The sequence below is a fragment of the Castor canadensis genome, chromosome 13, assembly GCF_047511655.1.
Source record: "Castor canadensis chromosome 13, mCasCan1.hap1v2, whole genome shotgun sequence".
Lineage (NCBI taxonomy): Eukaryota > Metazoa > Chordata > Mammalia > Rodentia > Castoridae > Castor > Castor canadensis.
In genome coordinates, this window is record NC_133398.1 from 3,464,698 (window position 1) to 3,479,822 (window position 15,125).

A 15,125-nucleotide genomic window follows, 5' to 3' on the forward strand; every position below is an offset into this window, starting at 1 on the left:
TCCCTCCCAAGGGTCACTCACTCCCCTGGGCATGTGAGAGTACTTGAGAATGCCCCCCCCAACTGCTTGAGTTCAGACAGCAGAGGCAATGTGACAAAAGGGAGCCCTGTCAGGAATAAGAATTCTCCTGGCTCCTGGGCTCCCAGGGTCCCCCCACTGCCTGACAGCCATGGGGGTCACAGGTGAGGAGGTGAGCTCACAGAGTTTGGGAGTGAATGGAGATCCATGAGCCCCACCTGGTGCTGAGCCAGGGGGGACTCTGGTGGGGGGCACAAGGGTGTAAGTGTGCACTGGTCCTTGCCCTTCCCCATCAGGGAGTGACCTCACCATCCCTCTGCTATAGGCGCTTCCATCACTCACTCACAGACCACCACCGCTGGATCCGCGAACGCAGCCACGAGTCCTACACCAAGAACTACTCTGTTGTCTTCCCCCATGACGAGCCGCTGGCAGGGCGAAACATGAGGAAAGACCCCCTGCATGAGGTACCCCAGGGTCCTGCCTGCAGGGCCACAGCACCTTCTGGGAGGACCTTGGGCTACTGGGGTGACAGAAGCACATCAATTGTCCCGTTACCTGAGCAGTGTGCACTGGGCGCTGTGCCAGGACTGGGAGAGTGGTGGGGGAGGTGGAAATGGCTCTGTCCAGGGGCTTCCATGCTAGTGGGGAGACAGGTGCCCAAGAACATATGCGGGATCTGTCCTGACACAGCAGCAGTGCTGGAGGTGGGTTGCAGGTGCATGGCGAGTGTGCAGAGTGCATGTCAGATGGGAGCAGCGGACCACAGGCTCCTGCTTGTAGTCGGGTTGGCGTGTTCTCCCACACTGAGCTTCTGCTTACATGATCGGTGCCCTGTCTGAGGTCTGCACCCGTCATCCTGTGTCAGAAGCACTGCTCACTTGGGATTGGAGTGATGTCCTGGTCACTCTGGTTCCTGAGCAACATGGGGCTCAGAGAAAGTGTTGGATGGACTCATGGAACAGGAGTCAGGAGGCTGGCTCTGGGCATGGGTGCATTTAACCTGGTGAAGAACCTCTCTCATCTGGTTCTCCAGTGCCAGAGTCCAGAAGGACCCCAAAGCTGCTGCTCTTGTCCCTACCCTGCGGAGGGGTCATGGTTGATATCAGGCCGCACGGAGTCTTGGGGACTCACCCCCTTGCCAGTCCTGACAGCTCAGTGGCCTCCTTGGATGGATGCAGGGTTGCTTGGCTTCTCCCCAGATTCTATAAGACCTTTCCACAGCAGCCTCAGCAGGGGCTGACGTCCTCCCCTGCCAGAGGGGTGGCTCCTCCAGTTCCCCACTCCCCTTCCTACACATTCTTCTGGGACACTCAGCCTTAACTGTATGTTCTTCCTTGGACTGTCCAGGGTCACCAGCACCCACTACCTATGAGCTATGCTCAACTTCTAAAGCCCCAGGCCCCAGTACCACCTCAGAATGGTGGCTTCTTTCTTCTAAATTAAATTTATTTCTTTAAAAAACCTGCCTCTATATTGCTGCACCATGCCTGTATTTTTTTATTGTGGTAAAGTACACAGAATGCAAGGTTTGCTGTTTTCACGGTTTTATAGTGCAGGGTACAGGGGTGTTCAGCCCATTCAGGGAGCTGTCCAGTTTCAGAGCATGCTCACCTGCTCAGAAGGAAATGCCTGTGCCCAGGCAGTCATTCCTCATTGTCTTCCTAGCCCGTCAGCCATCACCTGCTCTCTGCCTCTGGATTTGCTGTCCTGGATGTTGCACAGAAAGGGAACCAGACAATAGCTGACCTTCTTCCCCTTAGCATGCTCTCATGTTTTATCCACACTGTAGCTTGTGTCAGAATTTCATTACTTTTTCTGGCTGAATACTATTCCGTTACTACAGACTACATGTTTTGGTTTTCGGCAGGTGAGAGCTATTCAGGCACTTCCCCCTTCTGGTGGGTGTGAGTAGGGCTGCTGTGAGTGTTCGTACCAAGTGTCTGTCTGAGATCCTGATTCTGCTCTTTCTGGCACATACCTGGGAGTGGGCTTGCCTGGCCACAGAGTCAACTTGGAACCGAGTACTGCAGCCAAGGGGCCATGAAGAGTAGACATTTATTTTCTTGGCATTCTGGAGGCTGGGAGGTTCCAGATCAAGGTGTTGGGCTGATTCAGCTCCTGGTGGAGGCCCTCCTGACTAGCTATGTCATGGCAGTCTCGCTGCTTCTTGTTGGAAGGGCATCAGCCTTACCACCCTTATGACTTTATTTAACTTAATCACCTGCTCACACGCTATCTCCACATTGTCACCCTGAGGGGGTTGGGCTTCAGCATATGAATTTATGGGGGAGCACAATTCTGTTCACAGCAGATGGTCATTCTCTAAGTGGGGGATTCTTGGGGTGAGGCATGGGGTTCTTGGGGAGCCCTGGGGAAAGCGGCAGCCTAGGCTGGAGTTCAGGCTCTAAGTACAAGGACCTCAGTGCCCTATGCACTCTTGGGTATGAGTGACTATGCACTGATGTGGTGTCTGGGCAAGTGTGAAGGGCACTCACTGTCTCCTGCCAGGAGCTCCTTGGACAAGGCTGCGTGTTCCAGGAGCGACAGGGCTGGGAGCGACCAGGATGGTTCAGTCCCCGAGGGACAGCTCCGGTGAGTGATGGTGCCAGCAGCTACTGCTGTGCACCTGAAAGGCCCTGCCCTGCCCCCTATGCATCCTACCCTCAGCTGGAGTCAGGGCTGGTTCAGCCCAAAGCAGGCTGTGGGGATGGGTCAGCCATTCTGCACACAGGGAGTCCATCACCAGCCTGTGGAGAGCAGTCAGCATCTCTGTGGGGCACTTCACAGGCCTTGCTTCCTGCCAGCCGCCAGGGGCCAGGCTTTCCAGGGGCCCATGTGTGTGAGCACAGTGGGCAGAGAGGTGGACAGTGTAGTGGGGACAGTGTGAAAAATTTCCCAAGCTGCAGGAGGGATCCAAAGTCTTCGTGCAGTTTTCTGCATATATTTTTGGCAACTCCAACTGTTAGTTTATGTCAGTAGGAGGTTAGTTAGTGGGAGGGTTTAATGCCTCAATGTGTTCAGTTTATCCACCAAGATTTCCCACGTCCTGGCCTCTGGGGTTCCTCTAGGCCTCCCCAGCTCTTCCTAGGGATGGGCACTCAGGAGCAGGCCACAGAGGTATTGAGGCCAATCCAGAGGGTGGTTTGCAACCCAGATCTTTCCCTTTGTCATGTGGCACCATCCTCACCTGGTGAGACTCTCTTCCATCTCCATAATAACCCAGGTTCATGACCGGTTCCCAGGCATCCTTAGGGGAAACAGAGCCAGAGGCAAACCAGGCCTGGGTCCCAGGGTCAGGGTTTTAAGAGCCTCCCTGATCACTGTCTCTTCTCTCATTGGCCCCTAGGGACCCATGTTCAGTGCAGAGAGATGTAGGGAAGATGGGCCTGGGCAGGCCTAGCTTTGAACTGTGGAAGCTCTGTGCCCTGGAGTCCCTGAGCAAGGCAAGGCAATGGGAGAGGGAATCAGAAGACCCTTGATCCCTAGATGAGCAGACTTTGCACCCCACCTGGGAGCCATCCTGGGACAGCTCAGTAGGCCTGTAGTGGGTGGGATGTCCTGCTGGGGCCTTACAGGCCAGGGGAAGCCAGCCTGGCTGGGAAGGATGCCAGGACTTGAGCTAGGGCTGGGAGCAGGAGAATGAATGACTGGTTATATCCTTGCACTCACTCTACCTGCGAAAAGCAAGTGAGGCCAGGTGTGGGGGGCGGTGGTGGGCGGGGTGGCGGCTCTGGGAAGTGAGAACTTCCCCTCACTCACACCTGCCAGTCGGCAGATAGGAAGAGAGGCATTGCAGGAGCAGAGGCTGGGAGGGGCCTGGGGCTTGGGGATGAGCATCTGAGAGAGGAGGGCAAACCACAGGAGATGCCATGATGAGAACTGAGGAACCAGACCCTGGATCCTGTGTTCACAGCTGCCTGGCTTCATGCCACAGCGCTGGACTCTGTGCAGACTTGTCTATGACTTTGGGCAGTGTTTAATCTCGCTGTGCCTCAGTTTCCTCATCTGCAGAAAGAGTTTCCCTCATTAGAGGTGTGGGCCTTTCCAGAGGACTTGTCCCAGAGTTAGGCCTGAGTCCGGAATCGCCATGGCAACCGCATCTGGAGCCATCACTGAAGCTGGCCCCACCCATACTTTTCACCCTCTGCTTTCCCAGTTGCCTTCCACTCACACCAAGTGGAAACTCTGGCAGTGGCCTGAGGTCTTCTGCAGCCCCCCTATCACCTCCCACCTTGGAATCTGGCTGCTTCCCCTCCTCTCAGGCCCAGCACCAAGGGGATTAAGGGCTTCATTTGTGCAACTGTGTATTGTGAACCACACTTTCTCCCTCCCCATGTCTATGACCCACTCACCCTCTGGAGGGGGAGCCTGCTGAGGGTGCACCCTGCCTGTCCTGTTTGTGCCTTGTGCAGGGGACCCAACCTGTTTGTGGAAGGATGGAAAGCATGAAGGAGGGAGGGAGGAAGGAGGAAAGGAGGGAAGGGAAGAAAGGAAGGAGGGAAGGAGGGAGAGAGGGAGGAAAGAGGGAGGGAGGGAGAGAGAGAAGGAGGGAAGGAAGGAAGGAAGGGGGAGGGAAGGAGGGAGGGAGGGAGAGAGAGAGAAGGAGGGAAGGAAGGAAGGAAGGGGGGAGGGAAGAAGGGAGGGAGGAAGGAAAGAGGGAGGGAGGGAGAGAGAGAAGGAGGGAAGGAAGGAAGGAAGGGGGAGGGAAGGAGGGAGGGAGGGAGAGAAGGAGGGAAGGAAGGAAGGAAGGGGGGAGGGAAGAAGGGAGGGAGGAAGGAAAGAGGGAGGGAGGGAGAGAGAGAAGGAGGGAAGGAAGGGGGAGGGAAGGAGGGAGGGAGGGAGAGAGAAGGAGGGAAGGAAGGAAGGAAGGGGGAGGGAAGGAGGGAGGGAGGGAGGGAGAAGGAGGGAAGGAAGGGGGAGGGAAGGAGGGAGGGAGGGAGAGAGAAGGAGGGAAGGAAGGAAGGAAGGAAGGGGGAGGGAGGGAGGGAGGGAGAGAGAAGGAGGGAAGGAAGGAAGGAAAGGGGGAGGGAGGGAGGGAGAGAGAAAGAGGGAAGGAGGGAAGGAAGGGGGGAGGGAAGGAGGGAGGGAGGGAGAGAGAAGGAGGGAAGGAAGGAAGGAAGGGGGGAGGGAAGGAGGGAGGGAGAGAGAGAAGGAGAAAAGGAGGGAAGGAAGGGGGGAGGGAAGGAGGGAGGGAGGGAGAGAGAAGGAGGGAAGGAAGGAAGGAAAGGGGGAGGGAGGGAGGGAGAGAGAAGGAGGGAAGTAGGGAAGGAAGGAAGGAAGGGGGGAGGGAAGAAGGGAGGGAGGAAGGAAAGAGGGAGGGAGGGAGAGAGAGAAGGAGGGAAGGAAGGGGGAGGGAAGGAGGGAGGGAGGGAGAGAGAAGGAGGGAAGGAAGGAAGGAAGGGGGAGGGAAGGAGGGAGGGAGGGAGAGAGAAGGAGGGAAGGAAGGGGGAGGGAAGGAGGGAGGGAGGGAGAGAGAAGGAGGGAAGGAAGGAAGGAAGGAAGGGGGAGGGAGGGAGGGAGGGAGGGAGGGAGAGAGAAGGAGGGAAGGAAGGAAGGAAAGGGGGAGGGAGGGAGGGAGAGAGAAGGAGGGAAGGAGGGAAGGAAGGGGGAGGGAAGGAGGGAGGGAGGGAGAGAGAAGGAGGGAAGGAAGGAAGGAAGGGGGGAGGGAAGGAGGGAGAGAGAAGGAGGGAAGGAGGGAAGGAAGGGGGGAGGGAAGGAGGGAGGGAGGGAGAGAGAAGGAGGGAAGGAAGGAAGGAAGGGGAGGGAAGGAGGGAGGGAGGGAGAGAGAAGGAGGGAAGGAAGGATGGACGGACACGCTTTCCGTCCTAGGTCCTTGATTATGACTACTACGGGGCCTATGGAAACCCTGCACACAAAGACTACACCTACAACCAGCTGCTGAAGGATGAATATACCTTTGACTTCCCACCCCACCATGCTGTGGTGAGTGCCTGAGCCTGCTGGAAGCCAGAGACCCCAGACCCTCCCCGACCCTCACACAGGAGAAGCCCAGGTGGGCTGCCGAAGGGGACCTTCGGTCGGCCTTGCTGAGCTCCAGATGCCCCCTCTCCTGCTGACTCAGTTGCAAGGGATTGAGTGATGTTCTCTTGCCCTCTCCTCTCCCTCCTCTGTACCACCATTCGGCCAGCTGTTGGGCCTGAAGGTCACTATTATTGCTGGAGGCAACGGGGGCCAGGGTGAGAAAGACTGGCCTGAGTGTGCTGTGTGGCCTCTGAGCCCCTCTGGTTTAAGGCTGTGTGAGGCTCTGTGACCAATGGGACTCCTCTTTGCTGGTGCCTGAAGAGGGCTCTGCCTCCTCTGGTAGCCGAGCAGGTCCACAACAAGGTGGGGTTGCTGACAAAGGTCAGGCCCCTGGATGTGCCCTTCTAGAAGACCAAGCAGAGGGAACCAGGGCTGGGGCTCCTTGGTTGGAGTCTTTTTGCCGACCCCTAGGCTGGCCAGATTGGCACTGGGCAGCTCATGGCTCCTCACTGTAGGGCCTGGCTCCCCACCTCACTGGGGTCAAGGTGACGAGTCTTAGGGCTGGATCTCCCTCCTTCCCTCCAGCAGTCTGCACCCCACAGGTAGTTTTGCAGGAGGAGCAGTGCTGGCTCCACCCTGAGCCCGCCCAGCCCATGTGTTGTCCCTGTGTGTCACCACACTTAAGACAACGTCTCACCACACATCTAAAGTGGGAGCAGAGCCAAGCCCTTTGTTCAACCCTGGAGCCCAGGACAGCCTGCAAAACATGGCAAGGGGCCCTCGTGCCGGAGGAGGACTTCATAGGTGGTCACTGCAATCACTGTGGGCCCCTCACAGACAAGTACCAGCTTCTGGATCCCAGGAGCTCTCCCTGCTTCTTCAAGAAAGGCCTGCACTTTCATTTTGCACTGGCCTGTACACGATGACCAGTCCTGAAGGGAAGAGACCATCTCTTCGCTCCACCACCCCCAAAGCTCATGCTAATTGTAGACACCTATTGAGAAAGGGGCTCCCAGACAGAGCCAGGAGGCCCGTGTACCATAAAATGCAGCAGCTGCAGGGCCAGCTCAGTGCCTGGTCCCCAGCAGCCGCCTTGAGGAAGTGCACGGGCTGCGTCTGGCACCTCCACCCTGCAGTTTCTAAAGCCCTTGAGACTCTGGCCCTTGAGGATGTGGAAGCTGGGGGAAGTGCCAACTTAGCTGTGTGGTTCCACCCAGCCTCCGCAAACGCGCCTGAGACACGAAACACGCACGTGTCTTCCATATTGGCAGCTTCCCCAGATCGGGCAGACAGCGTGCGACAGCCTAGGAAGCTGTTTGGGTTTTTCTAAAGCCCCAGTCGCATCAGCAAAGGTACTGTAGTGCCCAGCTAGTGGTGGGCGCCCCATGGAGGCTAGTGATGCCTGAAGGGAGGAAGAGGAGTGACTGAGGGATTAGGAGGCGGCAGACCCTCATGGCACATGTGTAACAACCTGCTGGGGGCGATGGCTGGATCCATGGCCTGGCGTCTGCGCATTTCCCTGCTGCAAATACTCACCAGGGCTGATATCCGGCCCATCCCCCAGTGGGACCTCGCTCAGCATTGGGCTTGGCACTGGGAGGCCTGCACTATTGGCTCTTGAGATTGGGGCTCTGTGTGACCCTGCTGGCAGCAGCTCTGTGGCCTTCCAGTTGTGCTGCGCCAGCCTCCAGAGCACCGGGGTACCGAGGGCTGGTGGCGGCCACCGTGCCGGGTGGTAGTGAGTTAGGAAGGACATACTGCAGCTTCTGGACACTCAGTGACTGCCCAGCCCGAGGCAGCTGCTGCAGAGTAATTTTATGTTCAGCGATAGCGTTGTTGAGATATAATCCGTATGTCATATAGTTCATAAGTTTAAAGGGTCCAATTCAGTGTTTTCCAGTAAATTCACAGAGCTGTTCAGTCATCAGCACCATCAAGATTCAGAACAGTTTCAGGGCCCACGTAAGGATCACCCCCTGCCCCCACTCCAGCCCACCCCAGCCTATTCTGCTTCCGGTCTCTGATACCTAACTTGGGCAGTTCATAGAAGTGGGCTTATAAGATCCATGGCCCTTTGGGACCAGCCTCTCTCACCAGAGTCTGTCCACATCAGTACTTCATTCCTTTCATCACAAATCAGAGTGCATGGGCGGGCCATATTGCGTTTTATTTGCCACTCATCAGCTGATGGACACGGGAGTCATTTCCACTCTTTGGCTGTTAGGAATGGCACTGCCGTGAACACCTGTGTGCACACTGTTGCTCGGGGGTGCGTTTGCAGCTGGGGTACACAGCGGGGCTGGGATGGTTGAGTCACATGGTCACTCTGTGTCCAGCATTTGCTTCCCACAGTACTGAGCCACACCTCTTTGCACTCTTTGGTGTGCATCGTCCAGTTTCTCCACATTGTCACCAACACGTGTTTTTCTCTGACTAATTCTAGCCACTCAGGTAGGGGCAGAGTGGTATCTCATTGTGGTTTTGATTTGCCTTTCTGTAACTAATGGGATGGAGTACTTTTTCAAGTGTCTGCTAACCACTTGAATATCTTCTTTGGGGAAATATCTATTTAGATCCTTTGCTCAGTTTTAATTGGGTTGCCTTTTTATTATTGAAGTTAAGTGTTTTTCTTTTTTTGAGGCAGGGTTTTACTATGTAGCCCAGGCTGGCCATGAACTCACCATCCTTCTGCCTTCACCTCGTGAGTGATGGGATTACAGGTGTGTCCCACCATGCTGGGCTGAAGTTTAGGTTTAAAAATGTATATTGTGGATATAAGTCCTTTATCAGATTATAATATGCAATATTCCCTCCCATCCTGTGCTTTCTTTTCACTGTCTTGTTGGTATTGTTTGCAGCACAAACTCTGAAATGTTTTTACAAATTTTTTTTAGAAATGTTGGTGCTGTGTCCAGTTCACCTCTTGTCCCCCTTTTGTTGCTTGTGTTTTCTGTGCATTGTGTAAGGAACTAACCCAAGGCCACAAACATTGACTCGATCATTTTCTTCTAAGGGTTTTATAATTTTAGCTTTTATGTCTACCGTTCATTTTTAGTCAAATTTTGTGCATGGTGGAGGAAGGGGTCCAACTTTTTTTTTTTTTTTTTGTGGTGCTGGGGTTTGAACTCAGGGCCTTGCACTTGCTAGGCAGGTGCTCTGCCCCTTGAGCCACGCCCCCAGCCCTTTTTGCTTCAGTTATTTGCCCAGGGTCTCAAGTTTGTGCCCAGGCCAGCTTGGACCGTGATCTTCCTACCGGATCATGGTGATCCAGCCAGCTTTTCTAATTGGTTGAGATGGGGTCTTGATAACTATCCCTCCACCCCCCACTGGCCTCAGACTACATCCTCCCAAGAATCCAGGATTGCAGGCATGAGCTCCCTTGCTGGACAACTTCATTCTTTTGCATGTGGCTGTCTTGTTTTTCCAGCATCATTTATTGAAGACTCCACCTCAGGGAATTGTCTTGGCACCCTTGTTAAAAACCAATTCACCATAAGCCTGGGGGTTTACTTCCAGACTCTCAGTTCTAATCCACTGACCCTAGGTCTGTCCAACACTGGTCTGTCTACTGTGGCTTTGCACTAGGTTTTGAAATCAAGAAATCCAAGGCCTCCAGCTTTGTTCTTCTTCAAGACTGTTTTGCACATTCCGGTCTCTTGCAATTCCGTGTAACTTTTTGGATCCACTTGTCAATTTCTGCAAAGAAGGCAGCAAAGACTTTAATGGGAATTGTGTTGAATCTGTGATCATTTTGGGGTGTGTTGTCATCTTAATAACAGCAAATTTTCCATTTCAGGAGCATGGGGTGTCTTTCCATTTATTTAGATCTTTCCTTTCTCTCAAAAACATTTTCTAGTTTTTCTAATACAAATTTGTCATTTTTTTTTGTTAAGTTTATTCCTCAGCAGGTTTATCATTTTTATGTCACTATAAATGGAGTTTTTTTCCTTTTCAAGTTGCTCAGTGCTGGCTTTGTGGTCTGTCTTTTGTGTGCTGACCTTGGATCCTGCAACCTTGTTGAGTGGTTACTTCTAATAGCTTTTAGTGGGTTCTTAGCATTTTCTATATACAAGATCACTGTATCTGCAAATTTGGGTATTTTTAGCTCTTCTTCCCAGTCTGAATGCTTTTAAAATCTTTTCCTCTTGCTTAACTGCTGTAGTTGGGTATCCGTAACAATGCCGAATAGAAGTGTTGAGGGCAAGACTGGAGGCCTGGCAAGCTCAAAGCCCTGGGTTCAAACCCCAGTAATGCCAAAAATATATATTAAAAAGTGGTGAGTGTGGACACCTGACCTTAGGGGAACCTTCCGTGTTTCTTTGTGAAGTATGATGTCGACCATGTGACTTTTGCAGATGCTTTTTGCCAGGTTGATGAAGTGACCTTCTGTTCTTAGGTTGTGATGATGAACAGGTAGATTGTGTCAAGTACTTTTTCTGCATCTGTTGGATGGTTTCTGTCCTTTATTTTCTGAAAATAATCAATTTGGGGATGTTAAACCAACTGCACATTTCTGGGGTAGTCCAGCTGATCCTGGTGGAGAGCCCACTCTTCATGGGGGGTTTGGTTGACCCATATTCACATCGGTCTCTAGTTTTCTTACGGCTTTAGTTTCAACATCAACATCAGAATGAAATTTCTTACTGTGATATTTTTTGGAGTTTGTGACTTGGTGTCACTTCTCTGAACATTTGGTAAAATTCACCAGTGGAGGTCTCTGGGCCTGGCCATTCCCTCTTGGGGAAGTTTTTAAAGGACTAGTTCACTGTCTTTTTGTTGTAGCTCCATTACTATTTCCCATTCTTCACAGTTGCAGAAAGCTGTGTCTTTCTGGGAATTTGTCCATTACACATCTCATTTGTGGGTGTGCAGCTGCTCACAGTCTTTCCTTACAATCTCTCTGGCTTCTCTGGAAAGCGGGCAGTGGAACCCTCTCTTTCACTCATGACTGTAGAACTTCAAGTCCTCTCTTTGTCCATCTAGCTAAAGGTTTGTCGGTCTTGTGAATCTTTTCAAGGATCAACTTTTGGTTCTGCTGACCTGCCTGTTTTTATTTCATTTAGCTTTACACAAATCTGTCCTTGTCTGCTTTAGGTTTAGTTTGCTCCTTTTCTGGTTTCTCCCAGTGGGAGGAGGTCGGGCTGTTGGTTGAGTGATTTTCTTTTACAACACAGGTGCATATGGCTGTAAGCCTCCAGTCAGCACTGATTTAACTTTGCTGTGGTCAAAGAACCTCCCTGATGTGATTTCAGCGTTTTTGAATTTTCTGGGCACATGCTGAACTGGAGAAGAATGTGTTTCTGAGCTGGAGGGGGCTCCAAGCATGTGTATTGGAAAGAGCCCAGCCCCCATGTTCTGGGGGCAGCACACCTCAAGGTCCCCCCTCACTCAACCCTCCCCCGGACTTTCTAGATCCAGAAGGAGTGTCTGACCTGCAGAGGAGCTGCCGCGGTGTTCAACATGTCCTACTTCGGGAAGTTCTACCTGCTGGGGTTGGACGCTAGGAAGGCTGCTGACTGGCTTTTCTCCGCCAATGTTAGCCGACCCCCAGGTATGGGGCTGGGCTGGATGGACCATATTCCTCTCATGCTTCATGCTGGAGTTTTTTGTTTTGGGCTTTTTGGGTTTTTTTGGTGGGACTGGGGCTTGAACTTTGGGCTTCATGCTAGTAAAGCAGATGCTCTACCACTGAGCCACACCTCCAGCCTCTCTCACACTTCAGATAGGTCCCTATGGACACAGCCCTGAGCATGGAGATGGGGTGGCAGACAATGGAAGCCCATTGCCTTCCCCTGGGCCTGGGGAGTAGTAGCCTGGGGGTACTGTCAACCCTCCCCACATTGCCAGTCTGGCCCTAGGAGCTTCCTCCTCCTCCTCTCCTCCCTCCACCTGCCTTTCACCTTTCTGGCTTCTTTCCTTCTTTGTCCTGGGAGGGAGGCATGGCATTGGGCCCTCAGTAGTATCTCTGGGGTGCTCAGGGCCTCCTGGGGTGCTTTCATTACGTGGGGTTGCCAGAATAAAACAATCTAGGATACTCAGTTGAGTCTGAATTTTGGATAACTAAGAGTAACTTTTAGTAGTCTATCCATGCAATAGATAGGATATTCATCACTTTTCTTATCACCCTCCCACCCATTGCCTTACTCACCCATCCACCTACCCCAAACCCACCTGTCCTCATCTTCATTCCTTTCCTGTAGCTGCCATAACATTGCTGCACAAACTGGGTGGCTTAAAACAGCAGAGATGTTTTGTCTCATGGAGGCCAGAGGTGGAAATGAGGGTGCTGGCCACAGTGTGCTGCACCAGGCCAGACGGAATCCATTCTGGCCTCTCCCGGCTCAGGGTGGCTGGGAACCGTGGCCTTGCTTGGCTTGCAGCTTCTTGCCTCCGTCTCTGCCTCTGATGCCACACAGCCTGTTCTCCCTGTTCTCCTCTTCTTATAAGGATGGCAGTCATAATGGACACACCCTAATGACCTCACCTTACATCGGTTAATATTTCCAAATAAGGCCACATCCATAGATTCTGGGGCTTAGGACTTCAATATGTCTATTTGAAGAACAAAATTCAACCCATAACACCATCTAGCCAGACAACCAACCAGTGTCCCACTTACCCACTCCCACATGCATCTCCTCTTCACCCCCGTGATCCTCCATTAACCCACCCTCCCACTCACCCTTCTCTCACCATCTGCTTTTCCATGTATCTCCTTCCATCTGTCTGCTGCCTCTCACCTCTTCCCTTTCCACTCACCCACTCCCCCATCCATCTGTCTACCACCCAGACATTTGTCTGTCCATCCACATCCCTCATCACCCAACCATTCATTCATCCATTCATTGTCCACCCACCTCCCTCCTGATCCATCCATTCATCCATCCATCACCCACCTACCTCCCTCCTCATCCATCCATTCACCCATCCATCACCTACCCACTTCCCTCCTCACCCATCCATTCATTCATCCATCCATCACACACACACCTCCCTCCTTACCATCCATTCATTCATCCATCCATCACACACACACCTCCCTCTTCATGCATACATTCATTCATCCATCCATCACACACACCTACCTCCCTCCTCATCCATCCATTCACCTATCCATCGCCTACCCACTTCCCTCCTCACCCATCCATTCATTCATCCATCCATCACACACACACCTCCGTCCTCACTCACCCATACATTCATCCATCCATTCTCTATCCTTCATCCACCTACCTCCTAACCCTAGCCCTAACCCTAACCTCATCCATCTGTTCATCCATCCATTGTCCATCCACCTCCCTGCTCATCCATCCATTTGTTCATGGCTACTTACTCCACCGACACTGATGGGACTTCTGCTGTACCATACACAGTGCCAAGATCAGAATCCCATGGCCAGAAACTTGTCAGCAGGTGAGAATGGGAGGAGCCAGGTCAAGGCATTTCAGGAAGAAAGAAGACTCTGTACCCCAGGATGGCACCAATGGATGATGACCTGACCATTGAGGGTTCTCTCCGGGTCACTCAGTTGAAATGGAATTGCTGAACTGGACGGGTCACCCATGGGTGACCTGCCAAGGGGTTGTCCACATTCTGAATAGTAACCTGCTTCAAGGCTGGCAGGCTCTGAGGCCAGAACACATCTGGTTTCTCTCCCATCGCAGGCTCAACGGTATACACCTGCATGCTGAACCATCGGGGGGGCACCGAGAGTGACCTGACTGTCAGCCGCCTGGCCCTTGGATCCCAGTCCTGCCCCCTGGCCCCCGCCTTTGAAGGTAAGAGATGCTGTGGGAGCAGCGTTGCCACAGCTGAAGCCTGCTCTGGGGACCTGTGGTCATTGGTTACAGAATGGACAGGGCTGGGCTGCCGAGGGTAGCTCTGTAATTACCCGTCATGCCTGCTGTGGTCAGGGCCTGGAGATTAGAGGTTTCTGATGAGGCTAAGTGCAGGCTTTGTTCAGGCAGTGATGCCGGCCCTCTGAGCACTCCGTGATTATGTCTTTGAACCTGTCCACACTGGCACTTCAGAGCTGCCTCAGCATGGGTTCACTTAGCTCAGTTGCCTAGGACAGTGCAAGCCCAGGAGGTCAGCCCTTTCCTGACCCTGACATCTGTGCTGGGCCTGTTTTCTTGACTTCTGTGCAACTTCCAGTCTCGGGACTGGACAGGTCCATGGATGCCCAGCTTGGTGCCCAGGCTAATACCTGAATGGTCTCTGCATGCCCCACTTCTGCTTGTATGCCCCATTCCCTCCCCAATGATGCTCAGTATTTTAGTTCAGTTTGCACAGCCCTGGCTGTTACAATGAGCTACGACTACTTCTGTCACCTCCACCCCCAATCCTATCCCTCAGTTCTCACAGGAACTCCATGGCCTGTGGCACATATCCACCAGAAGAAGAGAGGGAGCAGAGTGGGCATGTCCTTTCTCTCAGAAGGGCATTGACAACTCTGGGAGGCTGGTCTTCATGAAGAGAGGCATAAACTGTGCTGATCTCTGGGTTACCATCCAAGACAGTAGTGGTCAGCCAGAAGCTCTGGGCCTGTCAGGAAAGCTGGCCACCTCCTGACTTTTTCCCATTCTGCTGGTCCTCAGAGGGGCTCAACTAGGGCTTCCTGGGGCTGAACCCTGGCCTGGGCACCCGGGAAGGGAGGAACTCTGTAATAAATCAGCTTCTCCATGCATGCGTTCAGCCACAGTTCTTATGAACCAGAGAAGGCTCAGGCCTGTGTAGTTTATATTTGGGGTGGAAGGAAAGAGAATTGAAAAAAAAATATGTGGAATGTACAAGATGTTAGATGCATTAAAAAGAAAAGCAAAAGCGGGTGGAGGGGGACAGTAGGGACTGCGCTGGGGGACAAAGTGGCCCCACCAGTTCATTCTTTCCTGCAGTGATAGTTTGCAGAGCTAGGGCAGCAGGGAAGGAGTAGATGAAGGGGTCTGGGGCCTCAGGACCCACCCTGAACCATGTGGACAGACAGGTACAGGAAGAGAAAGAGGGGTGCATGAAGAAAGAGCTAGGGGCTGGGATAAAGAAAGGTGCTATGGGAGGCCAGGGGAAATGGCCAGTCTGGGGAGGAAGGCTTCCTGGAGGAGGCAATATCTGGCCTGAACTTTGAA

At 53.0% G+C, this 15,125-nt stretch overlaps 1 protein-coding gene across 3 annotated transcripts in view; it reads left to right on the top strand.

Moving 5' to 3' along the window:
• Sardh (sarcosine dehydrogenase) overlaps positions 1 to 15,125 on the top strand; it is a 56,208-nt gene that overhangs the window by 18,176 nt on the left and 22,907 nt on the right. For all 3 annotated transcript variants that reach the window (XM_074052873.1, XM_074052872.1, XM_074052874.1), the window contains 5 exons: positions 344 to 485; positions 2,530 to 2,613; positions 5,851 to 5,964; positions 11,416 to 11,554; positions 13,668 to 13,781. In XM_074052873.1, the coding sequence (XP_073908974.1) occupies positions 344 to 485; positions 2,530 to 2,613; positions 5,851 to 5,964; positions 11,416 to 11,554; positions 13,668 to 13,781 (593 nt within the window). The remainder of the gene's footprint in view (positions 1 to 343; positions 486 to 2,529; positions 2,614 to 5,850; positions 5,965 to 11,415; positions 11,555 to 13,667; positions 13,782 to 15,125) is intronic.